Consider the following 13,755-nt stretch of genomic DNA (forward strand, 5'->3'; position numbering starts at 1 on the left):
CGCGCACTGGGCGCTGCCGCTGATTGGTTATAGTCGCGATACACTTTGACCTTTTGGTATTTTATTAAAAATAAAAAAGGAATGAGTGTTTCTGGAAATGTAAAGAAGTGAAAAGTAATAATTTTCGCTTTAAATGTAGTGAAGTAAAAGTATAAAGTCTTACCAAATAAATGTACTTGAGTAAAGTACAGATACATGGAAATGTTACTTAAGTACAGTAACGAATTACATGTACTTCGTTACTGTCCACCACTGGAGTCATGTACTGCTGTGCAATCATATGTGTAGAGGGAATACAACAATGGACTTAAAACACATCCTTGAGGCGCTCCTGTATTGAGGGTAAGGGATGAAGAGGTGTTACTACCCACCCGCACGGCCTGGGGTCTACCAGTCAAGAAGTTGAAAATCCATTTACACAGAGATGGATGCAGTCCAAGATTTTCCAGCTTAGTGAGTAGTTTCACAGGTTCGATCGTATTAAATGCTGAACTAAAATCTATAAACAGCATTCTCACATAATTCCCTGCCCTGTTGTCAAGGTGGGCTAATGCAGTGTGCAGTATACAACTAGAATGCGTTTCGTGAACGAACTGCGAGAGTGTGCTTGCTCTGTTGCGGCCATGACCGAGAAAACAAGTGCCTTGGAATTGGGGCAGGTGTCAGCTCTCCAGCTCTCCCTGCTGGATGAGCATGCACAAATGAGTATGCATGAGTGAGTAAACATGAGTGAGTATGCATGAGTGAGTATGCATGAGTGAGTAAACATGAGTGAGTATGCATGAGTGAGTAAACATGAGTGAGTATGCATGAGTGAGTAAACATGAGTGAGTATGCATGAGTGAGTAAACATGAGTGAGTATGCATGAGTGAGTAAACATGAGTGAGTATGCATGAGTTAGTATGCATGAGTGAGTAAACATGAGTGAGTATGCATGAGTGAGTAGACATGAGTGAGTAAACATGTGTGAGTATGCATGAGTGAGTAAACATGAGTGAGTAAACATGAGTGAGTAAACATGAGTGAGTATGCATGAGTAAGTATGCACGAGTGAGTATGCATGAGTGAGTATGCACGAGTGAGTAAACATGAGTGAGTATGCATGAGTGAGTAGAGCCCTGGTATGGAAGGTGTCTCTTAATATTCCTAGTTATACAGTTGAATGGAGAGGGACAGAGAGAGAAGAGGAGCCGTGCGCAGGTGGCAGTGAGAGTTGTCAGTGAAGCACAGGTGCAAGCCAGTTTAATTACCCTATTATGATGTCATAATGGCACAGAGTTCTGCCATGCAAGTCTATGGAGAAAAAAGGTGATGGAAAAAGAGGAATAAAAAAGGAGTGGCAAGAAGTACCGCCACGAAAAGTCATAGCAGGTTGCACCGGATCGGGCCGGACGTTTCGGTGTTTGAACGGCGTCTCTATCTCAATCGGGCGAGGCGTAGTTAGCGGCTAGAAAAACGGGGAGACAAAAGAAAAACGAAGAACAATAGTGTGCTTCCCTTCGGGCAAGCACACCAATTAATGGCATCATCAGTTGATCTATTAGTCTGATATGCAAACTGCAAGGGATCTAGATTTAGAGGCAATGAGGAGGAGATGTAATTTTTGACCAACCTTTCAAAGCATTTCATGGCTATAGATGTCAGAGCAACAGGACGGTAGTCATTCAGGCCAGCAGGATGGGAATTCTTTGGAACAAGAACAATTGTTGATTTTTTTAAACAAGTTGGTACAGTTGACTGAGCCAAAGAGAGGTTGAATATTACTGTGAATACAGGAGCAAGTTGATCTGCGCAGATTTTGAATACTCGTCCAGGGATGTCATCTGGACCTGCTGCCTTTCTGGTGTTCACGTTCCTAAACGTTATGAAGAAGTACGTGTTTCTAACTGTCTTGCGTTGAAAACATGTGCGCTACCAACCAAATTTGTATTCATGACTGCTTCAAAATTGAATTTTAAAGGCGTTTTCTATACTGATGGTGCACCACCACTCGTTTTCACAAGTCAGCTTTCTCACAGGCATTAGTTGCGTTTAGTGTTGCACCGATGCCATTTTTTGGATCCGATACCGATACCGATACCTGGCTGTGCAGTATCGGCCGATACCGATACCATACCGATACCACTCTGTTTGAATTTTAATTTTTAATTTTTTAATTTTTTTTTTTTATCAATGGTTTGGTCCCATGTATAATACAAGTGTAACAGTAAGAAAGTCAAATTACATTTCTTGACAGTTTCAGCACTTCAGACATAACTGAGTACTAGTCCTCTATAATTGATGGTTTACCTTACTGAGCAGCACTGTTGCTTTTCTGATTTTGAACACAATACAGTTAAAGTTTGGTCAGTTTTTTTTTTTTGTTTTCCCCTGTATTGTTTCTTTGTGTGTTTGTTTTGTTTGGGGTTTCTGCACTATTTGTTGGTACTCGCCGATACCGATACCACCATTTTAGTGCTGTATCGGGGCCCCACCGGTATCGGTATCGGTGCAACACTAGTTGCGTTCTATTCCTTGTCATAGTACTACCAAAGAGGACCTATTATAAGACTGTAGTATTCCAATAGGTCCTCTTCAAAGCAAGCACTCATTTATATTCTTTACACTTGAAGCATGGAGAATTGGGTAATACTTCAGCCTTTGAACATTTGAGTCTGAAATAGATGATCAAATGTTTGGCCTTGACTGGGTAATACTGGGTAATCATTTTGAATACTGTTTTATGCATTAGCGTAGTTGCGTAGGTCTATTAATAGATTAACGTTATGTATAAGCTTATCCAAACTAACGGTTTTTGAGAGAGATATTTGTCCTTCTTAACTTGTACGACACGTTTAACACCGCAAGAAAACGTATTTCTAGATATTTCTATTAATGTTAACGATGACATACGTTTTCGCCTGCGTCAATTATCAGACACTCCCACTTTGTTCCGCTCACCGCGTTGGTTTTCGAGATATTAATATGCTTTCCTCCTGCTTTTACATATACCGGTCTAATTTCTGTACAAATTAATTTGTCACAATATGTTTTGACAAGCAAACGTAAATCTAACTAGTGTTATTTTTGTTTCATTTTGGTATTTTGTGAGCTTTTCTTTGACCTGATTCAGTTGTAGGTGCAGTCTATTCACTTAAACACGCACAAAACAAAAATGGCATGATTATGTTAGTTATGTTATTAAAACGGTATTGTAATTGCATTATTGTTCGTGGAAATACGCCATTTTAATCTTATTCAACTTTGTTTTAGTTAAACTGTAAACGCAACTATGGAACGCGACCTTCCTAACAAATTTGACAGTACAACTTTAAGACCAAAGTAAATATTCGTTGCGCTGTAAATGTTCAAAAGTACAAAACTATTTCTGAGGTTTATATTAGGTCTACAGAGTAAAACATTTTCACAAGTTAAGCTTAAATGCCAAATTTTTGTGGGAGCAAAATAGTTGCCCGAAGTTGATCACAAGAGTGAACGTGATCATGACAGCGCCGAAGTGGCCGGTAATTCACGCGTGCTGGTATTTGACGCTGTTGCGATATAAAGCCTCCTGTGTGCTGTATGCTTATGTCTTCCAGATTTCATCATTGTTATAATCAGCGTTATACATCTGTAATGGCATTAATCTGTCATTTTCAGAAAATCGCTTCCTGTTTGAGGGCACCCCTTCAGAGATGTCTTATGATCACCTAAGGCACACATGTACCTAATGCCATGCTTCTATCCACTGTGTGACAACAGTTCACATAAATCCCCCTTATTAGGTATTATGTTTGTTAATGGAAAATGATGTCTGTTTTTCAGATTTGGATACACATCTGTTTCCATTTATTGCTGTTCATTGCAGTTGCTGCCCATTCAAGTGAAATTGGAAACCCTATAACAGATGATATTGAGAAAATATCTATATTGGTAAGTCATTTGATTATTCTTTTAAGTAAAGGAGATTTAACTCATGTCTATTGAAGTCCAAAAAACTCTCAATAAATCCTCCTGAACCCCTCTGAAGGTCAACAAGCAAGAGATGCCAGCACAGAATGTGTCCACAGGATAGAAGTGCTAATAAAAGCTCTAGAAATAGAAGAGTGGTAAAGAGATGCCAGCACAGAATGTGTCACAGGACAGAAGTGTTAATAAAAGCTATAGGAATAGAAGAGTGGTAAAGAGATGCCAGTGCAGAATGTGTCACAGGATGGAAGTTTTAATAAAAGCTATAGAAATAGAAGAGTGGTAAAGAGATGCCAGCACAGAATGTGTCACAGGACAGAAGTGTTAATAAAAGCTATAGAAATAGAAGAGTGGTAAAGAGATGCCAGCACAGAATGTGTCACAGGACAGAAGTGTTAATAAAAGCTATAGAAATAGAAGAGTGGTAAAGAGATGCCAGTGCAGAATGTGTCACAGGACAGAAGTGTTAACAAAAGCTATAGAAATAGAAGAGTGGTAAAGGGTGACCCTGTTCATGAGATGGGAATCAAAATGCCCACCAGGTGGTTGTAAAGATTTCAGGGACTTTCATATATTTCTTTCTCTCTTGAAGAAGAAAGGTAAATGAGTGCAACCTGAAAAGCCTCAAGCAGTAAGCCATAGAAGACCAAACTAGTAAAGGAATATGAGAACAGGAAATAAAGATGAGGGTTACATCACAGAGGCACAACATTCTCAAATTCAGCTGCCCTATGTAGTCACCAAAATACATTAGTTGTCAAATTCGCTGCCTTTGAAGTGGCAACTGTGTATTGTTGTTGGTGTTTGTAAGGCTAAAATCCAGCCTACGGATTTCTGTTGCTGCTACCTTAAAATGTATCTTTTATTTTAGTTGGGAGGGATGCTTTTCAGGAGTACTTCTACTGAAAATACTATTGACATTTTTTGGGGATTTAGAGGAGGCAATGTCATGTTGTTACCATAAAGCAACATTACACAGATTATAGTGCTTTAATGTTTCTATAACATCCTTCAAATTCATGTTGACGGTACATGGTAATGTGAATGACACATATACACACCTGCTGTTCCCACATCCTGACCCAGTTATTAACAAAATCATTTGGAAAGAACAGCTTTTTTAGCATAGCAATGCATCACATTAGTCGACAAAATAGCTAGCTATATCCAACTTTGCAGTTCTTGGTAAGGGAAGTTTGGTTGTAAATTAGACCTACACCTACAGTGCCCTAAGCACTTAATCAGTATGTACCCCAGTGCAAACAATAATGTATTCCAAGTTAGTTACTGCACGGCCCTTGCAATTGTCATCTGAAGCTTGTTATTAAACATTTTGATTTGTCTGTTGTCTCTGTATTGATTTTAGTTGCACTTGATATTGACCTATGTCAAGAATGTCATGCATTTTTTTTTATTACATTAACAGAAACAAAACATACCTAAAGATTACAAGATCACCGTAAAATATATTCCAATGGAAGAGGTGAGTAATTTGTCAATAATTGTCCAAAACCCTTGAGCACAGAAATAGAAACGTACAGCAGGTGTTCAAACTATTGGGGATATGCATTACTGTTCAAAAGTTTGGAATCAGTGAAAAATATTCTTGTTTTTGAAAGAAAGGCATTTTTTTAAAATATCATATTGAGAAATATTGTGTAGACATTAAGGATGTTTAACAGTACTATTACAATAGGAATGACAGAGCAAGCACAAGCCCATCTTCTACAATTATCAGTCCTCTGTTTCGATGGCACATTATGTTAATGCTAAATTATCATGTTAAAAAGGTTGATCCCTCATTAGAAATCCCTTTTGCAATTATGTTTGTGCAGCTGAAAAACATTGTGCTGTTTAAGGCAGGAATATAACTGAGGTTCTTTGAGCTACTTGAATATATGGAGCATCAGCATTTCTTGATGTGGTTACGGTCTGAAGAGCTTTCTTCAGAAGCTCATTGTTTTGTCTTGTTTTGTGTTTGTAATTCAGCGTGTTGCTTCAGTTTCCATAATTCCGATATCAAAGGAGAGCTCCTGAATATTTAATTTGATACATTTATATAGCGCCATCAACAATAGACCTTGGACAGAAGACCTTTGGCAGCAGAAACTTGGGCGAAAGCAGCCCATTCCATTAGTGCAGGCTTTTAAAAAAGAAAGACATTTTTGTTTTTAAAGGTTTAAACTTGAATGACTTGATAGGTACAAATAGGGAATAGGTAGTCTAATTTGTCTGACTTGAATTAAATGCTCAGGCAGCGGTAAAGGAATGTCATCCATGATGTAAATACACATTAATGACTTTTCTTGTTATTTCTATTCACATATTTAAGTCAAATTAGACTAAGTCAGAGGAAGGTTAGGGGTTGGGTTCGGTAAACTTTTGATTAAGGTTACGGTTAGGGCTTGGGTTCGGTTAGCTTATGATTAAGGTTAGGGTTAGGCCTTGGGTTCGGTTAACTTATGATTAAGGTTAGGGTTAGGGCTTGGGTTCGGTAAACTTTTGATTAAGGTTAGGGTTAGAGGTTGGGTTTGGTTAACTCAGGGGTTCTCAAACTTTTGCAAGACAGGTCCCCAAAACTGTTCTACATAGATAGATGTATCGATAAATAGATAATGACAGATAATAGATAATAGATAATATTATTATTATTAATAGAAGAAGTTGTAGGCCTAGAAGTAGTAGTATAGTAGTGGTAGTAGTAGTCTTGTTGTTGTTGTTATTATAATGAGGATATTATTATTCCTACAAAGCAACAATGTGAAACAGGAGCCTGTATTGTTAAACAAAGCTGTTTAATTTACAATTCGCAATTCTGGATATACCTAGACATTCAATTTGAGCATGATTGTGTTATTTTGATTTGAGCACCGTTAGTTTGGAAAAGACTGCCTCACACAGGCATGACCAAGCCAAAGGGAGGAGTAGCGGCTCCTTGCATGGTTGCCCCCCAATTTGAGAACCACTGGGTTACGCTTCAAAAACTCAAATGAATTTAACGCAAAGGAATACCTTTATATGTCCACTCTCTCGTTGCCCGGCTAACAGGCTTTCACTCTCCTGTTCGGTTCTGCTGGTGTTCTGGATGCGTCAACTGGACCAAATAGCCTTCTGTTAGAAGTAGAAAAGCAATGCAAAGGATAACATTTCAGTCTTATTAACTTTGAATAGCATAGTAACCATACAGGTACTACTATGCTGTTGCAGTAAAAGCTTCTTTTTCATCCCCACACCGTACATATGCTATCTTATTTGGGAAAGAAGTGAAAACAGCCTAGTGAGAAAAACTGAGGCTTTATCTGAAAACTTTTATTCCTATAGAAAACAGGGCTGACCTCTCCTGCTCCGCGCACTGCAGCATGTGCCAGAATGTTTGCTGAAACATTTAACATTTCAGCAAAGATGTAAGCTATACATTTTTATTTCAGTATCTTTTATGTATGAATTTAGATTATTAAATTGAATATGCAAACATATGCATGCAATATCACATGTTACGCATGTTTATTTTACATTCTTGGCCTAAATAAATTCTCCAGAATTCACGTGAAATGGGCTATACTAATATTGACAAAAAAAGTGTTGGCTAATCATGGAATCAAAATCACATCTATAATCACATCTATAACACTTGTGGTATCATGAGAGGCTTTACCACTGAGCGGGGTGTAGGGCAGTGCGTAATCACTGGACAGAGCAGGCAAAAATGCTTTTAAACGAGGAATCCGGTTTATTAACCAACACAAAGTCTTTCAGGAAGCAAACATAAAAGTTCTTCAAAGGCAAAACATAGGTTTCATAAAGTTGCTCCAAACTCAAATCCTACAACTGCAGCTGCAGCCTAAAGTTCCTCAGCCACCGAACTGAGTTTGTGCCACGGACAATGTCGCCCGTTTCTCTCTGTGTGTCCCCACTCTCAACGCTTTTAACAAACTCGTTCCTGCTCAGGTGCCAAACTACTCTAACCATTTGCACCTGAGCTTGCAATCAGTGGATAGCCTGACCGTCCTAATCCCCAGAGCACCTCCCCAGGGTCCTAGAGCCTGCCCCGTATAGGCCTGCTGAGATAATTCACTCCCATTTCAACCTAGTGGAACCCCAAGCACAGCTTGTGGTACCACACACTATAAATAGTTTTGAACAACAGAAGGAGCACTGTGTTTTTATTCCTTGTAATAGACTTCCTGGCAAACACTGTCCAGAACCTGCAGCGATACTGCCAGCTGCTTAGATTGTAATGTCATCTGACACAATCAGTTCAAAGGGATTGCTCCACAATACTATTGGTCGGTCAAACCTTTCACTTATAAACTTTGGCCAACTTAGTGCCTTTGACCAGTCATCTCACACATATACTGCTATACTACATACTGCCTTTGACCAGACATCTCACACATGTCCTGCTATACTACATACTGCCTTTGACCAGTCATCTCACACATATACTGCTATACTACATACTGCCTTTGATCTCTCATCTCACACATATACTGCTATACTCAGGGTGCGATCTGCCGGGGGGGATGGTGGGGATTAACCCCCCCTCCACCTCAGCTGGATGAATTTCATACATGGGGGGGATAACCCTCAATTATTAAAAAAACAATGAAAAAACAGACAGGTTGTGATAGCGTTTTCTTACACTTGCTTACATCGCTGGCACTAACGTTCACCTTACCCGAACTGTCGGCATTCTCAGAATTCGCGAACGTCCCCATGCACATAAACACATTGTATACATTGTAACAATAACATTACATACACGGAAATTAGCAAAGCCAGCTAATTAAGGCTACTGTACAATGACAGGACCCCCCCCCCCCCTTCAAGGAGGATTTCCTACTGGTGCGAAGTTTTGTTATTGTTGTCTATATGCCTTTGAAGCTCCACGATTTTTTTGTCCTAGCGTCATAAAAACTACATCCCAATAAACCTCGAATCTTCTTTACAGATACATAAAGTTTGAAAAATAATAAAAATTAGCACTTTTGGCTATTCATATGTTAAATGCATGGTAAAGAAGGCGGTGAGGACAAACGTATCCACTTTGAGCTAGTTGCTATGGTCACCTACCTAGTTATGCTAGCTAACTTGTTAGGTTATTAAGGATAACTAAGGGTCTAACATTAAACGATTGGAATGGAAGAGTTCCATTTACATAAAATGATAGCTAGTTTAGCTGATGTTAAAGTCTCCTCGATTTAACTGATCAAATTATAAAGGGAAGAGGTAGAAACCCTCAGGGTGCCTGTGCCACTTTGTATGAACAAGTTCATATTGACACATATTTACACGAAGAGTTCAGCGCATGTACAGTTGCCCTCAAAATTATTCAACCCCATTGCCCTTTTAGGTTTATTGGCAAAATATACAATTTCTCAGCTGTTTGCAATAAACAAATTACACAATAATTGTTTAAGTAGTTTAATGAAACTAATATTAAATTTCAAATCCCACCAGAGATTTTCGATGGGGTTCAGGTCAGGCGACTGTGATGGGCGCTCTAGAATCTTCCATTTCTTCTCCTGAAACCAAACCTGGGTGGACTTTAAGGTATGCTTGGGATCATTGTCCTTTTCACAAGTTCAAAGTTGAAGGAACAGTGGCTACACTACCTGGACGTGGCAGAAAGAGGAAGCTCTCAGTGGCTGCCACCAGATTCCTGAGGAGGCAAGTGGCCAAAAACCCTCGAGTGACTGCAAAACACCTGCAGCAAGACTTGGTGGCAGCAGGCACTGAGGTTTCAGTTTGCATAGTAAGGCGCGTAATAAACACTGAAGGGTTCCATGCCCGGACTCCAAGACGCACACCACTACTGACCCAAAAGCACAAGGAAAGTCGGCTCCAATATGCTGAAAACCATATAAATAAGCCACCAAAGTTTGGGAATTCTGTTCTGTGGAGCGATGAGACAAAACTGGAACTTTTCGGGCCTATGGATCAGCGGTATGACTGGAGGAAGAACAATGACGCATATGCAGAAAAGAACACCCTGCCTACAGTGAAGCATGGCGGTGGCTCAGTGATTCGCTGGGACTGCTTTGCTGCCTCTGGCACTGGAAACCTGCAACGTGTGGAGGGAACGATGGATTCAGTCAAGTATCAGGAAATCTAAGGAAAAAACATCATGCCGTCTGTGATGAAGCTGAAGCTTGGGCGTCATTGGACCTTCCAACAGGACAATAATCCCAACCATACCTTAAAGTCCACCAAGGCCTGGTTTCAGAAGAAGTAATGGAAGATTCTAGAGTGGCCGTCACAGTCGCCTGACCTTAACCCCATCGAAAATCTATGGTGGGATTTGAAAGAGGCGGTTGCAATACGCACACCAAAGAATAATACTGAACTGGAGGCCATTGCCCATGAGGAATGGGCTAAGATTCCTCAGGAACGCTGTCAGAAGCTGGTGTCTGGCTATGCATCACGTTAGCAGCAGGTCATAACAGCAAAAGGGTGCTCTACTAAGTACTGAAGATGCTTGTCATCAAGGGGTTCAATAATTTTGACACTGCAGTAAATTCATTAAAGTCATTAAAAGTAGCATTTTGTGTTGAATTTGAATAAAATCCTTTTATTATTAGTTTCATTGAAAGCTCTCAAAACATTTAAATCAGATAGCTAAGGTTTGAAAAAGAAGACACATTCTGGAGTGGGGACAAAGACCGCTTTAAAGTGGCAACATTAGGATCCAGCAGGGCTGCGAGAGGCTCCACGGCTGTACTCTGAGAAACTAACTCTTCCTCTGTCTGAAAAGGTCTCAGACAGATCACCAACCAGAAACCTTAAGCCCCCCCCCCCCCCCCCCATCAACCTGTGTCTGGTCAGCCACCTCAATGATTGATTACTACTGTTGATCTGAAAGACAAAGAGACAGAACTGACAATATCCCCATGACCCCAACATTCAACATCAAGTCCAGCTGCAGCTCTAACATCTCAGCAAGGGACATTCAGCTGCTACAGACTACAGACCTGTCGCACTGACTTCTGTGGTAATGTAGTAATTTGAGCACCTGGTTCTATCCCACCTAAAGCCATCACGACCATAGTCATAGTAGTTCATAGTAGGCGAAATGCAAGAGGCTGAACTGACAAACAAATCAAATACTGTTTCGGTACTGATCCACCTATCAAAATGGAGTCTTATCATTTGAACGCAAGTTGCACCTACGCTTCTTAGTATAAAAGTAATCGCAGGCATGGTAAGCGCTCACCCTCATTGAGAGTTTATTCGATTTCTCTTGTTTCCTCTAGCATTCAGATATTCATTTCTTTATAAACAGTATTTTTAAAGACCTTCCTAAGTAATACCTTACTGCACTTGCAGTAGGTCTATTCGTAGCCTATTCGATATTTCCCTGCATGACCTCACTCTCGGTTAGTAAGTAGTTATTATTATTATTATGATGATGATAATAATAATAATAATAATTGGTCCATAATCATTAATTTTAAAAATAATAATATAATGATGGTGTTAATAATGATGCAGACTCACAAAGCTGCTTATATTATTAGTGTGCTTGTTCTTCATAAATTTTCTTTATTCCGCCCGTTTTTCTTGCATCGAATCAGGCCTCGCTCGTTCGAGGTACAGACGCCGTTCAAACACCGAAACGTCCGGCCCGATCCGGTGCAACCTGCTATATCTTTTCGTGGCGGTTCTCCTTGCCACTCCTTTTTTATTCCTCTTTTTCATCACCTTTTTCTCTCATAGACTAACATGGGGGAATCTTGAGCCATTGTGACGTCACCCACTCTAGGACAAGAGACTTTATTTCTGTAACACGGCGGTGGCATCAAAATAAAGAAATGACTAGCTGGGCTCAGAGTTTCAACCTCCTCTTACACAGACAGTAAGAGACAGGGTTAACACAACACACAGCCACCGCATTAATTCCCATATTGTTGCAGAGATGTTTCCTTTTACCTAGATCATAATTTCTTACGAAGTGTATCAACACTTAGCTCAGTAAGTCAGTATAACGAAACTCTGGAACTATCATCACCATGACAGCTGAAATGTTTGTGCATAGTAAATATGCAAGTTCCATCATACATCTGATTTCCACCATAGATAGACAATAAATATATTTACATTTGAAGCACAGACAAGATTTATTGCAGCCGCAACACACACAATTAAAACAAGCAGATTAAAACTCAGCAAATACCGCACAATTCAGGTGCACTCATGGATTAACACGACCTTTGGAGGTAAATTACACATACACAATAAGACAAAAGTCACTTGGAGCCTATTTTAAGACTTCTCCAAGCTAAATGTAACACACTAGACCTTTCACAATAAACAAGCAAACAAAAACAGAACAACAAAGACACCGTCATATGTCTAGACGTCAGTGGAGCCAAAATATAATGGTTGAGCTTGGTTGCCATGTCTGATCTTTTGTGTGATGTTATGGCTGCAACGTCAAAGGTCATGGCCGCAACAGAGCAAGCACACTCTCGCAGTTCGTTCACGAAACGCATTCTAGTTAATATTAATATTAATAGGCCTACTACTACTGATAATAATAATAATAATAACAGCATTAATATGACTAATAAATAGTAAAAATAATTGACTGTATGAGCCTTACAATAACAATAGCTTAACCTTGTCGGTGGGGCCTATTCGTATTCAGATTTCTATCATTTCATATTCTATAATTTGTGGGAAAATGTCTTTGTCTTGTCCCCCTTTGTCAACCTATGTGTCCCACACAACCAAGAATAATTCCTTGTTTGTACTTGTCAATAATCCTATTTCTGATTTCTGATTGTGAGTCTATTGGTCTCAGAAATTAAGTACTTAAGTCTTAAGAAGTTGGCAATAGACTGAAGATTTGAAAACCGTGGGTACTACATCCTTCACAGAACAGTGCAAACAGGCTCTAACTTGGATATATGAAGTGGGAGGTCATCAGAATCTCTTGTTTGAGGACCAGAGGCCTCACAGGTCCTCAGCTCACAGTATTATATTCTATATACGTATATACTATGTATTAAATAAGTCACAGCCGAGACTGTGCGTTGAGAGGAAAGGACTCAAATGGGTCCAAGAAAAGATGTTGGGTAAAAGATGATTGAAAAAGTCATGGACCAACCAAACGAATTTGAGGTGTTTGAATCATAGAGAAGCATGTTTGTGAGGTGCTGAACGAGGAAGATACATTTTTAACAAGGAAGGCTAGAACTTAATTTTACATTGCCACGCCCTGTGGATGACGCTTGACCGGAGCCAGTCTCATTCAACAACAGGATATTTGCACCTTATCAATAACTTTTTGAAAGTGTGACTTTATCTGGGTGATTCCAAACTTTTGACCAGTAAAGCTGTCATTCTTATGGCGTATCCAAGACTTTCAAAACTACTTTTCACATTTTGACTATTTAGTACGAGTAAAAAAATCTAATATTATTGTAGCTAAACTTGTACTTAATATAGATTATATAGTAAGTCAGGCCTCATTGCACACCATAGTAAGTAGGAAGTCACATTGATATAGCATGATTATTGCCTATTTAAGGTATTCTGTTTCTTCAAACTTTGAATTTGAATAAGTAAGAAATGTGTTTTCCATGATGCATCTATTTAATTCATGCTGCTTTCTTGCTTTGCTTGTGTTCATTTACACAGAGTGGTTCATGCTGGGTGAAACTAAATGTATTTCACTTGGAGGAAAGTCTAAAAGTCTTGGCCCGCAAATTTGGAAATATCTCCTCAAACAAAGATCATATAAACACATTTATACAGATCCTACGAGAGATGCGGTATCACATTGGAAATATCTTGGTGAGTAC

General features: G+C 39.4%; 1 protein-coding gene across 2 annotated transcripts in view; it reads left to right on the forward strand.

Moving 5' to 3' along the window:
- Window positions 1-13,755, forward strand: part of kitlga (kit ligand a) — a 61,883-nt gene that overhangs the window by 43,213 nt on the left and 4,915 nt on the right. For both annotated transcript variants that reach the window (XM_080841914.1, XM_080841915.1), the window contains exons 2-4: window positions 3,806-3,913; window positions 5,376-5,432; window positions 13,592-13,747. In XM_080841914.1, the coding sequence (XP_080698040.1) occupies window positions 3,806-3,913; window positions 5,376-5,432; window positions 13,592-13,747 (321 nt within the window). The remainder of the gene's footprint in view (window positions 1-3,805; window positions 3,914-5,375; window positions 5,433-13,591; window positions 13,748-13,755) is intronic.

The sequence above is a fragment of the Sprattus sprattus genome (genome assembly GCF_963457725.1).
Source record: "Sprattus sprattus genome assembly, chromosome: 7".
Classification (NCBI taxonomy): Eukaryota; Metazoa; Chordata; class Actinopteri; order Clupeiformes; family Clupeidae; genus Sprattus; species Sprattus sprattus.